General features: G+C 39.9%; 1 protein-coding gene across 1 annotated transcript in view; it reads right to left on the bottom strand.

Annotated features, from left to right (window-relative positions):
• Nucleotides 1-18,453, bottom strand: part of LOC124720437 (zinc finger protein 93-like) — a 94,807-nt gene that overhangs the window by 36,550 nt on the left and 39,804 nt on the right. The window contains exon 5 of the mRNA XM_047245791.1: nt 17,157-17,204. Within this exon, the coding sequence (XP_047101747.1) occupies nt 17,157-17,204 (48 nt within the window). The remainder of the gene's footprint in view (nt 1-17,156; nt 17,205-18,453) is intronic.

The following is an 18,453-nucleotide window of genomic DNA, read 5'->3' as shown; positions in this document are numbered from 1 at the left end:
GAAAATAACTGGGGCCAGAATTTGGCAAAGAAGGGTAATGAGTCTTAGCATACTGAAAAAACTCATTGGCTTACAGAAGTGCACAAAGACCTACAAGACACTTGTATAAATAAGCAAGAAATTGAAAACCAAACCAAATACAGAAACAGAATTGAGTTGATAAATTCTCCACAGCAAAATAGTTCCAAAAAGACAAGATAGAAACTAGACATCAGGTGAGTGGAGAGAAATACGTGTACAGATGAAGGAGTGGCATAAAGAAATGTTAAACCTTAGCTGGCCTGTAACTGAGCAGAACAAAAAAATTTGTTTCTCATTTGTAATACCTTCGCAGTACAGCATAGTGGTGCTGTATGTACTGCAAATGAACTACAGCAAGGAGGTCAAAAAGTCTCTGCAAATATGCAGATAACAGTATTTGGAGTGTTTTGTTAGGCTACAGCAGTGCTCAGAAGTATTTTTCAGTTGCGTTGTTATGCTGTCAGTACTGCTTGCATGCAGTCACAGAAGAGCAATGCATTTAAGTGTCACTCCATCAAGCACTTCATGCTGCTGTTGTTACATATCTAGTAAATGAGCAAAATCATACAACAATGTAAGTATATATTCTTTTAGCTCAAAAGTATGTAACTTGCCTTGATGGTATGGTATTCATTAACCACAATAACTCAGGTATTTAATCAGTGATTGTTTACTTGTAGAGAACTAGAAGTATTACAAAATGGAACACTTGCTTGATGTGAAACAAACTGTTTGGCATGTCTTCAAGACTGGGAGGTAACAGTCTAGCACTGCTACAGAGTATGGCATATTGCAACAACTAACAAGTGTGCAAAGTCAATGGCATGAATAGCAAGTAACAGTAACCAATAAGCTACGTCCGATCATCCTTGATGAAGAGCGAGGATGAAAGACATTGATTTATTGATTTATTTTATTTCATTAACAGTACAGAGCAACCCACCACCTAGAAATTTAAGGTGGGTCAGACGCTTCTGAATCTAACAGCAAAGACTTCTCATTGTTACAATCTTATTGGTATACAGCTGCTATGCTTTTTTAAAAAATAATATGAAGAAAATAATATATAAAATTTTCTCTTAGGTTACAGTGAATGAAATGCTTAACAATTGTTAAAATGGTTCAAATGTCTCTGAGCACTATGGAACTTAACATCTGAGGTCATCAGTCCCCTAGAACTACTTAAACCTAACCAACCTAAGGACATCACACACATCCATGCCCAAGGCAGGATTTGAACCTGCGACTGTAGGAGTCGTGAGGTTCCAGACTGAAGCATCTAGAACTGCTCTTAAAGTGGTTCCATATAATTTGTTACTACCTAGTTGATGAGAACATAATTTATAATATGCACATATCAAAGAAAAATAAATGAAAAGAATATGTAATACAATGAGTGCAGCGAAAGAACATGCCGTATTTGGAAGTGTAATATAGTCTAAGTAGCATGTTGGCTGATAATGGCATATTTCTACGTATTTCAGATGATAAGGTCTTGGTACAACCTCGAGCTATTCTCATCTGAAATGGTTTGTGCTAAGGACAGAATGATTTGCAGGCGATCAGCTGTAACTCCAGGAGAAACACCTCAACAAATCAGGGATGATCTGAAGCAACATAATTGACTGAGCCCACACACGTCTACCATAAAAAGTCACTTAGTAACAGGCGATTTACATGATAAATGAAATAAACCAGCTCATAAATTCAAAAACTAGGGACAGGATAGCCTTTCCAAGGAAACCCTGAACTTGGAATGCCAAAGACAGATTCAAGGTTTTATGGAGTGACAAAAATAAATTTAACTTTTTTTTCTGATGGTGTGGAGTATACAGGGTGAGTCACTAACTATTGCCACCAAGAGTAACTCTGAAAGTATGATAGGAGTTGAGAGGTTTGTGGGACAAAAGTTGCATGGTACAACAGGGGCCACAGTATGAAATTGGTTGATCGTTGCTTCAGAGATATAAAGGTCAACTTTGCTTTTTAAATGGAATGCTGCAGTTTGATACTTATTTTCTGATAGCAGCTATGGAGATGAATCCGACGATGTTTAACACTAACGTCTTTGAAGGTCAATGAAGGTCAAAAAGGTGGCTTGAACATCCATTTACAGAAGGTGTTCGAAGTGATGACCATTGGCATCAATGCAGTGCTGTGATCTTCTTACCATGGATGGAGTGGTATTTCTTATCACATCAGCACTTATGGTAGCACATGCTCTGACAATTGTCTCATATATCATGCAAATAGATAAGCAGACTTGTAATAAATAGATTACAATTTCATATCCTTCAATTACCCAATGGCAGTTTTTTGTATTAAACACTTATGTTTATGTAATTGTAACTAATGCTTTCTATAAAACATTTTTGAGTGCTACTGTAATAGGACTGTATTAAGACCAATGGTGAGATGAAAGAAGGAGATAGTAAAGAACAGTGGCAGAGTACAAATACTGTTTTGTTCTGCAGATCACTATATGCAATCTGGTGACCATCTGGACAGCAGCAACAATTCTTAAGTACATTGATGTGAGCTCATCAGATCAAATCAAATTGTATTCGAAGAAAACAACTACCATATTTTACAGACTGTAAGGTGCACCTTAATTTTCAATCAATTTTTAAGGAAAGTACATTTTTACCATTTTTTTATTAGATTGCAAAGTCAGCCAAAAAATTTCTTAGTTTATAAAACCAAAATGACCTTGTAAGATCACTGACATTCATTATCTCAACTTTCCTCAGCATCATTGTCCTCTATATATATAATGGTCTTCACTACCATTATGAGCATTATTTATGTCGACCTACTAAAAGATTTAACGATGATATTTTCTCTCACCCTACATCGCAACTGCTTTACTGACTGACACACTTGTTTGTTTGTAGATCATTTTAGAACTCCCTTTGTCATGAATTCATGTTGGGCTTAATCCATCACCCATTTGTTCCAATCCTCTTCCATTTACAATTTAAATGCACTGAAATGCCATGGAAACTGGTATACACATGCGTATTCAAAGATAGAGGTATGTCAACAAGCAGGATATGACACTGCAGACTGCAATGCCTATATAAAACAAGAAGTGTCTGGCACAGCTGTTTCATCAGTTACTGCTTCAACAATGGCAGGTAATTAAGATTTAATTGAGTCTGAATGTGACGTTATAGCCAGTGCATGAGCGATGGGACAGCATTTCTGAGATAACAATGAAGTGGAGATACTCCCGTATGGCGATTTCATGAGTGTACAGTGAATATCAGGAATCCATTAAAATATAAAATTTCTGACATTGCTGTGGCCAGAGAAGGATACTGCAAGAATGGGACCACCAATAAATGAAGAGAATCATTCAACATGATGGATGTGCAATCCTTGCACAAATTGCCGCAGGTTTGAATTCTGGGCCAACAAAAAGTATCAGCGTGCAAACCATTCAACAAAACATCACTGATATGGGCTTTTGGAGCCGAAGGCCCACCGTGCACCCTTGATTACTGTACGACACAAAGCATTACACCTCAATTTGGCCTGTCAACACCAGCATTGGACTGTTGAGACTGGAAACATGTTACCTGGTCAGATGAGTCATTTCAAATTGTATTGAGCAGATGGATGTGTAAAGGTATGGAGATAGCCTCGTGAATCTATGGACAATACTTCAGCAGGGAACTGTTCAAGGTGGTGGAGGCTCTGTAATGGTGTAGGGCATGTGCTGGAGTGATATGGGACACCTGATACATTTTGATATGACTGACAGGTCACACGTACATAAGTATCCTGTCTGATCACCTGCAGCCATTCATGTCCATTGTGCAATCTGACAGACTTGGGCAATACCAGTAGAATTGCTACAGAGTGGCTCCATGAACACTCTTCTGAGAAACACTTCTGCTGGCCACCAAATTCCCCTGGCATTAACATTACTGAGCAAAACTGGGATGTCTCATGACATGCTCTTCAGAAAAGATCTCCAGTCCCTCACAGTCTTTCTGATTTATGGTCAGCCCTGCAAGATTCTTGGTGTCAATTCTTCCCCTGCAGTACTTCAAACATTAGCTGAGTACATGCCATGTTGTGCTGCAGGACTTTTGCATGCTCACTGGGGCTCTACATCATATTACACAGGTGTACCAGCTTATTTGGCTTTTCAGTGTAGTGTATTTTTCAAGAAGTTGCAATTGTGAAGTAAGTCCTCCTGCAATAACAGCAAGCTCTGTATTTAATTGTCTCCATTTCTCTTTCACAGAATTTTACAAATGACTACTGAAGTGATCTAGCACAAGAAGAGAACTCATCTTCAATGAAGTGACTTTCCTTTGCTTCTGTTAATCCACAGTTTCATACCAGCCTCATCCATCCAACTCCTGTCACATACATGAACAACACCTGCCAGTATTCCACAAGGTTTTGACGTTTTTTAGCACTTGAAAATGATCACTGGATTAAGTTTAGTGCCATCAACACAACACGAAAGAACAACAGTGTAGTGCATTTTTTCATGTTCACCTGTTTTAATAGTTACCATTTTAGCACTTTTCATGGCAACAATTTTGTTACTTGGCAATCAAGTCTTTATGCACTAATTAACTTAGTTTCATACTGGTTTTCTTTCTATGTTGTATAATAATGTGATGGAAAGGTAATACTATTGTCATACTCTTGTGGAATTTTATGAGATGTTTTGGTCTTGGTTCACATGCTATGTCCATGACACTTTATAAACCTGTAGCACCAAATATTTTCACCCTTAGTATCTGTTAAGTTCCACTGTAGCACTAGCTTACAAGCATGTATTCGAGACTTTTTGTAGCAATTCGAACACCATTTGGATGGTGTGCTTGAATCCATTTCAGTACAGCATCTTCTAGTTTTCGCCATTTTGTATTCAGTCCCCTATTTGCACATTTGGCCTTCCTCATGTTTTTCTGTTCTTCTTTACTAGCCTGCCAATAGCAATTTTTTTTTCTGTTGCTGGAGGACTGGAATGCTGCTCAGCTGCTGTGTTTCCACATTGTTCTGCATATGCTTTTACTTTCTATTTATAGCCTGCATCATATGAGTACCTTTTATTTTTTCCACTGTGAAGCTAGCTACTAAAGAAAATATTCTTCTGTTACCAATAACACAAATCACTTTCAATTCAAGTTTGCTGGCACTGTAGACTGCAATGACACGTCACAGGCTAGACAGTGCTCTTGGTTTGTGATTGTGGGGCATGAGGGAGACACTGTTAGCAAGCTTGTGAATCCCATTAACTCATGTTCGTTGCATTGGTGCAATTGAATCCAATGTTGCTAGATAGAAATAGATTTCCTGCAGCATTGAATGTGTGGCAAATTTTAAGGCAACCAGGAATTTTGACGCCAACACTGGACTTGTTATATTAAATTCGAGTATAACACACCTCAACTTTGAAGGCATTTTTTTGAACAAAGAAATGAGTTTTATAATCTGTAATATATGGTATCAAGTCTCTGTAAGTACGACTGGAAATTAATTTGAACAAATAATTAAGGTAACTTAAAATTTATCTTGCATTCAAACTTTCAAATACTACGAGTGAGATATTAATGTGAGTATCATCAAATGTACAGGATTGATTGTCACTGAACATTTGTCAGTTAACATTGAAACACGAACAGATATGTGGGAATGTCTGTGTTACTGATAAGTCGCATATATGTACAGTATTTAACAATCACTTTCTGAATATAGCAGGTGAACTAAATAGAAACCTAGTCCCAACAGGGAATCATATAGCGCTCTTAGAAAAAAGTGCTCCGAGACTGTTACCTGATATGCTCCTCCATGATACTGACAAGAGGGAGATTGAGTTAATAATTAAATCACTAAAGACCAAGAACTCTCATGGATATGACGGGGAATCTAGCAGAATACCGAAGTATTGTTCTATGTATGTTAGCCCAGTACTTAGCCATATATGTAACTTTTCCTTTAGGAGTGGTCGGTTTCCTGACCGATTAAAGTACTCGGTAGTGAAGCCACTTTATAAAAAGGGAGACAGGGATAATGTTGACAATTATAGACCTATTTCTATGCCATCGGTGTTTATGATGGTTCAAATGGCTCTGAGCACTATGGGACTCAACTGCTGTGGTCATTAGTCCCCTAGAACTTAGAACTACTTAGAACTACTTAAACCTAACTAACCTAAGGACATCACACACATCCATGCCCGAGGCAGGATTCGAACCTGCGACCATAGCAGTCGCACGGTTCCGGACTGCGCGCCTAGAACAGCGAGACCACCGCGGCTGGCCATCGGTGTTTGCTAAAGTTATCGAGAAGGTTGTATATGCAAGGTTACTGGAGCATTTAAAGTCACATAATTTGCTGTCAAATGTTCCGTTTGGTTTTAGAAATGGTTTAACAACTGAAAATGCTATATTCTCTTTTCTCTGTGAGGTTTTGGACGAATTAAATAAAAGGTTGCGAACGCTAGGTGTTTTCTTTGATTTAATGAAGGCTTTTGACTGTGTTGACCACAAAATGTTACTGCAGAATTTGGACCATTATGGAGTAAGGGAGTAGCTTACAATTGGTTTGCCTCTTACCTTAAGAACAGAAAGCAGAAGGTAATTCTCCGCAATATTGAAAGTGGTAGTGATGTTCCGTCCCAATGGGGCACTGTTAAGTGGGGCGTTCCCCAAGGGTTGGTGCTGGGGCCACTGCTGTTTCTTATTTATATAAGTGATGTGCCTTCTAGTATTACAGGTGATTCAAAAATATTTCTGTTTGCTGATGACACCAGCTTGATAGTGAAGGATCTTGTGTGTAATATTGAAACAGTATCAAATAACATAGTTCATGAAATAAGTTCGTGGCTTGTGGAAAATAATTTGATGCTAAATCACAGTAAGACTCAGTTTTTACAGTTTCTAACACACAATTCAACAAGAACCGATATTTTGATCAGACAGACTGGGCATCTTATAAGCGAGACGGAACAGTTCAAGTTCCTAGGAGTTTGGATAGATAGTAAGCTGTTGTGGAAAGCCCATTTTCAGGATCTTGTTCAGAAACTAAATGCTGCTTTATTTACCATTAGAACAGTATCTGAAATAAGTGACACTTCAACACAAAAAGTGGTCTACTTTGCATATTTCCATACGCTTATGTCGTATGGTATTATTTTTTGGGGTAATTCTTCTGATTCGAAAAGGGTATTTTTGGCTCAAAAATGGGCTGTTCGAGCTATATGTGGTGTAAGTTCGAGAACCTCTTGTCGACCCCTATTCAATAGTCTGGGAATTCTGACATTGCCCTCACAGTATATATTTTCTTTAATGTTGTTTGTTGTTAGCAATATTAGCCTATTCCCAAGAGTTAGCAGCTTTCACTCAGTTAATACTAGGCAGAAATCCAATCTGCATGTGGAATGCACTTTCTTGACTCTTGTGCAGAAAGGAGTGCAGTATTCTGCTGCACACATTTTCAATAATCTACCACAAGAACTCAAAAATCTTAGCAGTAGCCCAAACACTTTTAAGTCTAAACTGAAGAGTTTCCTCATGGCTCACTCCTTCTATTCTGTCAAGGAGCTCCTGGAAGAGCTAAAAAATTAAACAAATTCCAGTGTTAGATTGTTGATTTTCTTTCTTTAAATTTACGACTTGTCACCTGACTATGTTTTTTTATATTTCATTTTATCTGTTTCTAATATCGTGTTATAATTTCATGTATTGACTCGTTCCATGACCATGGAGACTTCTCCTTAATTTGGTCCCATGGAACAATAAATAATAAATAAATAAATATACATTTAATATTTTTCTCTGGTGAACTATGTTCCTCCCAAGCCAAGAGAAATACCATTAACTGGCTATCCATTGGAAATACTTAACTGAGAGAGAAAGCCGACAACTGTGAGGCAGTATTTAAATTCCCATTCATACAACTTTTGCAATAGTATCTTTGAGGAAGTTTAGGACGTTTCGTAGGTCAATGCTATGATGGCAAGTAGAATTTGTCACACATTTAAACATACTCATCAACCCATTGACAAACAAAAGATGAATGCAGCCAACGTAAGTGAGGAACAGCAATAAGCAAAGGATTCAACATATCAAATATTCTAACTCTGCTGACTGATCTCTCAAAAAATCAGATGCATAGCCAACTGCTAATTTGTCACTTTCCAGCTATAGAACATTATTCACAAGTATTATATAGAAAAGCACTAAAACTGAATTCAACGCTATTATATCAAACTGTGCATCTGAACTTCAGGAGTTAAATATAGCACTGTAAAGTTTTTCATTAATTAATTTTTATAAACACTGATTACAATAATGCTGAATTTTACTACTGTTAAGCCAAAACTGCCACAAGCACAAACCACACATCAAACTGTACAGTTTATCTGGAACTCAATTGTATCCAGGGTATCTAAAATTTGACTAAAACTACTCAATTAATTTGACGAGAGCTAAATATACTCCACAATTTCATACACCAAAAGACAGTATATTTTACACTACACCCTTACCTTTATCCTTGGTCAGTATGTGTTCGCACGTTTTTGGAAAATTAACTATTATACAGTGTGAACAAGATATGTTCAGTTCAATTGGTTGAATTCAAACTTCGTATGTGCTACATAGTAGCATAAAGCACCATGTAAATAAGCAGGAAATTATGATCTAACCTGATAAGACGCATTTCTTTGTATACAAATATTCCTTTGTGTTTACTTATTTTAACAGTTTCATGATGGCATTTTATTATGTTTCCACCAATATTTAATGTAATATTTATCTTAGAATATTTCATAAGGTTTTAAAGTGACAAGCATGGGGAGGTGCTTAATTCAAGCCAGGCTTCACAAACTCCTCACTAGGGTACGAACTAATCCAGAAGGTATGTTGAGGAAGGAGGATGGGGAAATTATAAAAACAGCATGTGAGACACTGGAACTGCTCCTCAAAATTCATTTTCTTCAATATGGTCTGGCGGATAACATAGGCCAGAATGCGACCCCTGAAAGACAATGGTTCTCAGCCACTCAAAGAGAGGACTGCGACCTGCCAAGGCGTGTGTCGATTTCAGTAAAATCCAATGGGCAGTGGGAACATTGTAACTGGTCAAGTCACCTGGCCCCGATGGAATCTTTCCAGCTCTCTTGAAACAAGCAGGAGAGACTCTTGTAAGAGCGCTGTGCAGGTTATTCAGGGTTAGCCTAGCAGCGGGAGTCATTCCCAATGCTTGGAGGGCAGTGACAGTTGTCTTTATTCTAAAGCCAGGGAAAACTGATCATAACAGGCCCAAGGATATGAGATCAATCAGTCTGGTTAATGTACATGTTGGGGAGAGGAGGCTAACTATGGCTCATCTATATTCAAACCAACACACACATCAACCAGGTAAATCACCAGAGAAAGCTTTCTGTCAATTTGTTGTGAGGGTGGAGAAAGCCCTTTGCTTTCAAGAAAGAGCCCACTCCATCTTCCTGGACATTGAGGGAACTTTTTGTAAGACAACCGTTGATTCCATGATTAGGGCAGCAGAGATGCATGACCTAGTGACCACTATATGTAGGTGGACTAAGGCCATGCTTAGTAGGAGGAGGGTAGAAGCCACCGTGATGAATGAAAAGATGGTAATTAACACCACTAGAGATTCTCCACAAGGAAGAGTTTTGCCCACTTCATTGTGGAATCTAGTGGTGAACAAACTCATTGAGAAACTAGATTCCAGGCAATGATTTTGTGAAGGATACACAAATGACCTTGTCATAGTAATACTTGGCAAATTTACTGACACAGTTAGGAATATGGCACAAGGTGCACTGGACATTGTGCAAGACCAGTGCATTAAATAGAACCTAAGGGTTAATCCTATGAAGACTGTTGTGGTATCAGTCATGAAGAAGCATATCCAACACTGAAGTTGGAATCTAAAGCTTTTCGATGAAACTCAATCTGTGAAGGGGATAGTGGAAAATCTAGGGGGTACCCTTAGATGAGGAACTAATATGGACCCCTCACATTAAGAGCATCTGCTCCAGGGCGAAAGGTACTCTAGTGAGTACCAGAAGGACTTTTGGCAAAAAAACTATGGCCTAAGACCCTGAGGTATGCACTGGATATACAGCACAGTGGTTAGACTTAGGATCTCCTATAAGGCCGTGGTGTCCTGGAAGAAGGTAGAACAGCAGGTTGCCGCTAAGAAGCTTGCTAAGGTGCTGAGCCTGGCCTGCTTCATCACAAGAGGCAGAATTAGTAGCACACCAACCACTGGGGTGGAAGCCATGCTGGACATGCCTCCACTAAACCTTTGGGAAGTAGCTGGTGCATACAGACTCAAAACTGGTAAAAACTGGATCTCATTGAGATATCCAGACCCACACACTAATATAGTGAGTGAGGCAAATATAGGAATGGCTGGGGAACTGCCGGCCGACTATACAATAACTCCCAACTGCTTCAACAAGCTTTACAATATAATAATTTGAAGTTGGGAACAGTAAGAAAAACAGTTTGACACCATACTGGGGACACTGTCTGGTTCACTGATTGGTCGAAATCAGACCAAGGTGCTGGGGCCGTGGTATATGGAATTCAGCGAAGACTGGAGGGCATCATCTCTCTAGGACAACTGGCCTTGGTATTCCAAGCTGAAATTACTGCAATCAGGGTGTGTGTGTGTGTGTGTGTGTGTGTGTGTGTGTGTGTGTGTGTGTGTCGAGGAAAAACTACATAGGTACTAGAAGGATCGTAGCATCTACATCTATTCAGACAGCCAGACAGACCTTAAATCATTAGCAACTCCTGTAACAAGATCTAAAATTATTGCAGAATGTCACAGGGCTCTGGTGGAGCTAGGGGGAAGCGATTGGGTAAAACCAATGTTGGTCCTTGGCCACTCAGGGATCGGTGGCAATGAACAAGCTGACAAATTGGGGGCACAGGCTCCATTCATTGGACCGGAACCTGTCCTGACAATCACCAAGGCTATGATCAAACTAGAACTACAGAACTGGCTTAGAAGACAGCACATAGAATACTGGTCCAAGGTCGATAAGTAAAAACATGGCAAGTTAATGATGCCAAAGCTGTGTTTTGAAAGAAGCTCTGTAATCCTGGGCTTTAACAGCCAAGAGATTAAACTCACACCCAAAGGTGTAATGGAGGCATGTCCAGCACGGCTTCAATCCCAGCAGTTGGCGTGCTACTAATTCTGCCTGTTATAGCGAAGCAGTCCAGTCTCTGCACCTTAGCAAGCTTCTTAGCTGCAACCTGCTGTTCTACCTTCTCCCACGACACTATGGCTCCATAGGAGATTCTAAGTCTAACCACCGTACTGCACAACCAGTGCATACCTCAGGGTCTTAGGCCCTAGTTTTTTTGCCACAAGTCCTTCTGGTATTCACTAGAGTACCTTTCGCCCTGGAGCAGATGCTCTTAGCCCCTAATCACAGTCTTGAGTACTTCTCACGCAACTACAGTCATGCAGTCCCGTGGACTGCATTCAGAAGGTGGGAAAAATAAGTAAAAATCACCAATCTAGTGCTACTTTTTGAATTTAGTACTACATACTTATTCTTCAATTATACATAAATGGTAAATTATGAACAAAATATTGTTTCGGTGCTGTGAAAAAGACTTATTCATATTTCACTCTAAATTCTCATTGAAATTTACAGTAATGGACAAATATCCAAATATCTAAGTGTAGTTCTTTACTTGAAACTTGGTTGTTGCAGGTTAATGTTGATCAAGTACCACCGGTGTTAAATTTAATGAGTATTCTTGACAGCAAATGAAACAGAAAAAATCTGCACTACTGAAAGCGGCTACATTACGCACCACCTTACACGCACTGCGGACGCACCTTACAAGAGCATTCCAAACAAATTGGGACCTTGCACTTGCAACACAAGTAACTTGTCTTTCTCTTCTTTTTTGGTGGACAAATGCGACATGGCTTCCTTCCATCCCTAGGTAGTTTGTCCTCCTTTTCCAGCTCTTCATGGAGATGTACTTCAGTTCCTAGAACTCCAACGATAGAAAACCTCAATTCTCATGGGAGGCATTTATTCACTATCCTTTCATGCAGTGAATGTTCGATTAGTTCTTTCGCTAGGGCTTTCATGAAGTTCATCCTGGTAAGCACAGTTCTTTCCTTGAATGACTGATGAACAATATATGCACTGACAACACTCATGTCAAGAATATGGAAAACCACGGTCATGGTCCCACGTTGTGTGCGGCAACTTTAACAATATTTGACACACTTTTCATCTACAGTATCAACAGCACCCTTTGTGTCGTTATATTGGGCTATTATTAAAGGTTTTTTTTTACTTTCCACGTCATCTTCTATGGAGTGATGCATTGTTGATATAAGAAATACTGCTCTTCCTTTCTTAGGTACATGCAAAATGAGCGTGATGTGTTTGGTAAATCCATACAGCGTTGTTCCAACTTCACGCCTACAGGAAGGCAAGAAAGATGCAGGAATTTCCTTTCGGTTCTTCCGCATTGTTCCCACTGTGGACAGATCATTTTTCTGTAGCACATCTGCAAGTTCAATTGACACATACCAGTTATCAGCAGTGTTGTTTCGGTTAGCATGTGCTATTGGCTTGCACAATCTGAGGACAGCCTGAGTGATAATGGCATATTTCTTCTCATCTGGGGAAGGTCCTACTCCATCAGTACCGTTTCCACAGTAGAGATAGGTGTTGAAGATGTAGTCAGTCCTGGAGTCAGCTAGGCATTGAAGCTTCAGGCCATACTTCGCCGGTTTAGATGGAATATACATTTTGAATTTACAGTGTCCTCTGAAACCGATTAGCATTTCATCAACTGTAGCATTAACCCCAAAAATATAGGATCGCTGCAAATTTTCGTTGAATTTATGTAGAATGTTTGTTATAGCAGCTGCTGGATCAGAAACCTTACGTAACTCCATGTCATCAGGGTTGTCAAATCTCAAGCAGGTGAGAATTACAGCAAATAATGCTGAAGATATAGTGATACGGAAAATAGCATGGACAGTCCCATCAATACAAAAGAGAGAACATATGTCTTAGTTAATCAATTTGAATACTGAAGTGTACATAAGAAGGTCGATGAAACTCTTAATTTCAGACATTGTACAAGGTCTGATTTCTGTTCTCTTCCTGTAGAAATTGGTCAAAATGGAACTGAATAAGTTCTCTACACTTTAATTACAATCCAAAGTTATATACAAAGTCCTTGTGGACACTAAGTACAATCCGTTCTTGTAAATTTATTTGCACTCTCAAATTTTCCTCTGCCTCTCTTTTTCTTGTCTTTTATGAAATATTAATAAATACAGTACACTAATACACTGGACATTATTTGAGTTTATTTGCAATGTAATATAAAAATTGAAAATAAAAAGATTAAAAGATCAAACAATGGAAAATCCAGCACAGAATGGAACAATATGGTGAAAAGAGCAGTTGCTGTGCACCATATAGCAGAGATGCTGAGTCGCATATAGGAGAAACAAAAAGACTGTCACAAACATAGCTTTCAACCAGTGAGGCCTTTATCAAAATTATAGACAACAAACACACACATACACACTTGTACCAACATAACTCCTACACACATGACTGGAGTCTCAGCCAACTGAGGCCACACTGCAAGCAGCAGCATCTGTGCATCATGAAGTGAGCGGCAGCTGGGTGAGGGGTAAGGAGGAGGCTGGGGTAGTGAGGGAGAGGGATAGTAGCATAGTGGTGGCAGACAGTGATGTGCTGTTGGGTAGCATACAGCACTGAGGTGGAAAGAGGGTAAGGCAGCACACTATCTGATCAAAAGTATAGAGACATCCCCGAAAACATACATTTTTCATATTAGGTGGATTGTGGTGCCATCTACTGCCACGGTCTCCATATCAGCAACATCAGTAAACATTATACATCATCAGAGAGCAGAATGGGGCACTCTGCAGAACTCACAGACTTTGAACATGGCCAGACGATTGGGTGTCACTTGTGTCATACGTCTGTACACAAGATTCAAAACTCCTAAACATCCCTAGTGCCACTGTTTCCAATGTGGTAGTGAAGTGGAAATGTGAAGGGACACTTACAGCACAAAAGTGTACAGGCCAACATCATCTGTTGACTGACAGATACCTCCAATAGTAGAAGAGATTCGTAATGTATAATAGGCAGACACCTATCCATATAATCACACAGGAGTACCAAACTGCATCAGGATCCACTGTAAGTACTGTGATAATTAGGCAGGAGGTGAGAAAACTTGGATTGCATGGTCAAGCGGCTGCTCATAAGCCACACATCACACCAGTAAATACCAAACAATGCCTCGCTTGATGTAAGGAGTGTAAACATTCAACGACTGAACAGTGGAAAAACATTTTGTGGAGTGACAAATCACAGTACACAATGTGGCAATCTGATGGCAGGGTGTGGGTATGGTGAATACCCAGTGAACATAATCTGATAGAACGTGTAGTGCCAACAGTAAAATTCGGAGGCAGTGGTGACATGGCGTGGTCGTGTTTTTCATGGAGGGGGCTTGAAGCCCATGTTGTTTTGCATGGTACTATCGCAGACCAGGTGTACACTGATGTTTTAAGCACCTTCTTACTTCCCACTGTTTAAGAGCAATTTGGCCAGAATACCAAGGGTATTCTGCCATCCACCAAACCTACAGAATATATTCATCCATCCCCGTGGTATTCCACCATCCACCAAACCTACACAATTTACTCATCCATCCCTACACAACCCCTTCTTCTAACCCCTTAACCTCGTGGCTCATACCCCTGTAATAGACATAGATGTAAGACCTGTCCTATGCATCCTCCCACCATCACCTACCTCCAATCCAGTCACAAATATCACCTATCCCATCAAAGGCAGGGCTACCTGTGAAACAAGTCAAGCACTCTACAAGCTAAGGTGCAACCACTGTCTTGTATTCTATGGGGGCATGACAACCAGCAAGCTGTCTGTCCACACGAATGACCACCGAATAAACTGTGGCCAACAAACAAATGGGCCACCCTGTTCCCGAGCATGCTGCCAAACAGGACATACTTTATTTCAATGACTGCTTCACAGCCTGTGCCAGTTTTTCTGAATTGCGCAGGTGGGAACTTTCCCTGTAATATCTCCTATGTTCCCATAACATCCTGGCCTCAACCTTAGTAAGTCATTGTCCTCTCCCATCCAGTCCATTCTCTGATCCCATTCCAGCATTACACAGCCCTCATTTCTCTATCACACCATCATTTTACATTTCCTCTTTTCTGCATTCCCCTCCCCATCTCTCCACTGCCCTTCGTCTAACCTCCCAACTGCACATGACTGCCCTGCCCTCTTTCCACCTCAATCCTGTGTGCTCCCCAACAGGATGTCACCCTCTACCTCCACCACCCCTATCCCACTATTTCTCCCCATCCCCACACCAACCTCCTCCTCACCCCCACCCAGTCACCATTCCCATCATGCACTGGTGCTGCTACTCACAGTGTGGCCTCAGTTGCCTGACACTGCAGTCATGTGTGTGCGAGTTGCATTTGCACAAGTATATATATGTGTATGATTGTCATTTAATTCTGAGAAAGGTCTTACTGGATGAAAGCTATATTTGTGACAGGCTTTTTGTTGTTCCTATCTGTGACTCAGCATCTCTGCTATATGGTGAGTAGCAACTTTCACAATATTGTTAGAAGATTAAAACAATCATCCACATAGGGCTTGACCTAACAACCTTCAGACTACATGAATGTTGGTTGTCTACCATTTTTGACATGTCCGAAACAACAGACATGACACAGAATCTGCACCTCTTATAAATCATATGTAAATTAAAGGTGGAGAGGGAATAAAAGGAAGGAAAGGGAATCGATCACAGCTATCGGCTGCATTGGGACATTACGGAGTGAACATGTGTACCTGGATCTCCTGCTTACTAGGCAGGTTCAATAACCACTGCACCATCCAGGACATAACTGCATGGACTATCTTGACTTGCCCCTCAGCTGATCCACACTCCCATCGAGTACCACCTACCCACAGCTCCTGTCCATGTCCAAAAGAGCAGACACCACACATTCATATAATTTTATAGGCCTAGCTAGGCAATGAATCCAGCTACTTCAATGTGGATGCACAAGTATGTCCTACCTCCTGTGGGAATCTCAGATGAGTAAATATGGAGAAAATGGACAGGGGCTGAGGATAGGTGGCACTCGACGGGAGTGTGAGGCGAGCCAAGATAGTCCGTGCAGTTGTGGTAACACTGTGTCCCAGATGGTGCAGTGTTTATCGCATCTGCCCTGTAAGTAGGAGATCCCATGTTCGAATCACAGTCTGGTACATACTTTCACTTGTCATCGCCGATTCTGCATAATGTCCCAATGTAGCTGACAGCAATTATCGCTCCCCTTTCCTTTCATTTCCACCCCCCTTGACCTTCAATTTACATATAACCTTCAGATTATTGTTTTGTATTCTTTTCACTGTGCCAACCACTCCCTATAAACTATACTAATATAAATGGCCCATGCCTTACCCGACCTGTACCAAAATACTATTCCTTCTACATCCTTGGGCATCTGGAGTTCCCACTTCTGTCATTCTCATTTCTGGCCAAGCCCTGCATGTATCATAAATTTGTGCGAAATCAGAGATGAAGAAGTACATTTACTTCTCAGTCATGTTGTCCTCTAATCTGCCAAGTAGGGGAGTTGAGACTTTCTTTCATTTCAAAGACGTCTGAACATTTTCCAATACAAACTACAATGGTGAGTACATAAGTTCAGAACTTGGGTTTATGGTTCCAAAAAGCAAGGAGCCCTATTTCCCTGCAGAAATCATGTACAATAAAACTACCCTTTCATCTGTAATCTATTTGACATTCCCACGCCTCACAACTAACAATGGATTAGCAGTATGAATTTTGTGTTTCCCCAAGTATCCACCTGCTGTATAAAAAATGCAGCACCTAAAGCTGAATGTGTTTTTCCTTGTGAATACTACACCCTCCTCCTCTGGAATTTGAGGTTCCACTAAGTGCACACAGAAACTAGACAAGAGATATATCCCGAGAAAAGAAAGACTTAAAAGACCTTAAGACATAGCAGTAGCTTACCTCCTCCATCTTAACTCCCACAGGATCATATTCGGGATTGCTGAACATCTGTAACAAAGAAATAATGTAAGAGATTCATTACTATTGTTCAACATGCAGTACATGCACACGCTAAATTCACAACATTAGGAATCTCTCATATGAATTATTGTATAAAGTGCTTTTCTTTAAGAGGATGAGGAGAATACACTAATGGCATGCACCAAATTAAAACATGACTCAAGATCACACACTTCTCTTAAAGTATAATCTCAGTGTTTTTATTTATTCATTCATTCATCCATTCATGAGGAAAAAACTATTTAGCATGTAACATATATGAAATAAACAAAATATTCTCAGAATTTAATAAGAATGTGATTATTCCAGGTCCAAAGAAAGCAGGAGCTGACGTGTGAATATCCTGAACCATCAGTTTAAGAGGTCGTTATTGCAAAATACTGTCATGAATGATTTACACACAAATGAAGTGACTGACAGAAGCCAACTTTGGCAACATTAATTTTGGTTTCTGGAGAAATGTAGGAACACATGAAGAAATACTGACCTCACAACTTAACTCAGCAGGTAAGAAAGGCTAGCCCCTGTTTATAGGGCATTTAGATGTATGGTGAGCTTTTGACAATGCTGACTGGAACACACTCTTTGAAATTTTGAAGGTAGCACAGAAAAAACACAGGGAACAAAACTTATTTGCAACTTGTTCAGAAACCATTTTGGTGTTATAAATGTTAAAGGACATGAAAGGAAGACAGTAGTTGAGAAGTAAGTGTGATCAAGTTGTAGCCTATCCCCATGTTTTTATACCTGAACATTGAGCAAGCAGTAAAAGAAACCAAGGAAAAATCTAGTTCGTGAATTAAAGTTCAGGGAGAAGAAATAAAATCTACAGTTTGTCGATTTTATTTATTTATTTATTTATTTACACATCACGTTCCATAGGAGCAAATCTCCAAGGTCATGGAACATGTCATTACATGAAATTACAACATACACATAATAACAGAGGCATACCGACAATCCTCCTTTCCACGAACAATATGAGACTGGAATAGAAGGGAGAACTGATAGAGGTACTCAAGGTACCCTCCGCCACACACCATCAGGTGGCTTGCGGAGTATGGATGTAGATGCAGATGTTAGGAACCCAAGGAAAAAAGTCCATTAGTTTAAGTAAACACAATCAACAATACAATAGGAATCAGCTTACTTTTTCAAGGAACTCCTCAACAGAATAGAAGGAGTGACCCATGAGGAAACTCCAGTTTTGATTTGAAAGTGGGTGGATTACTGCTAA

Source organism: Schistocerca piceifrons, chromosome 11 (genome assembly GCF_021461385.2).
Source record: "Schistocerca piceifrons isolate TAMUIC-IGC-003096 chromosome 11, iqSchPice1.1, whole genome shotgun sequence".
NCBI classification, from domain to species: domain Eukaryota; kingdom Metazoa; phylum Arthropoda; class Insecta; order Orthoptera; family Acrididae; genus Schistocerca; species Schistocerca piceifrons.
Note: the sequence above shows the minus strand (reverse complement) of the source record. Positions and strands in the feature narration are given on the sequence as shown.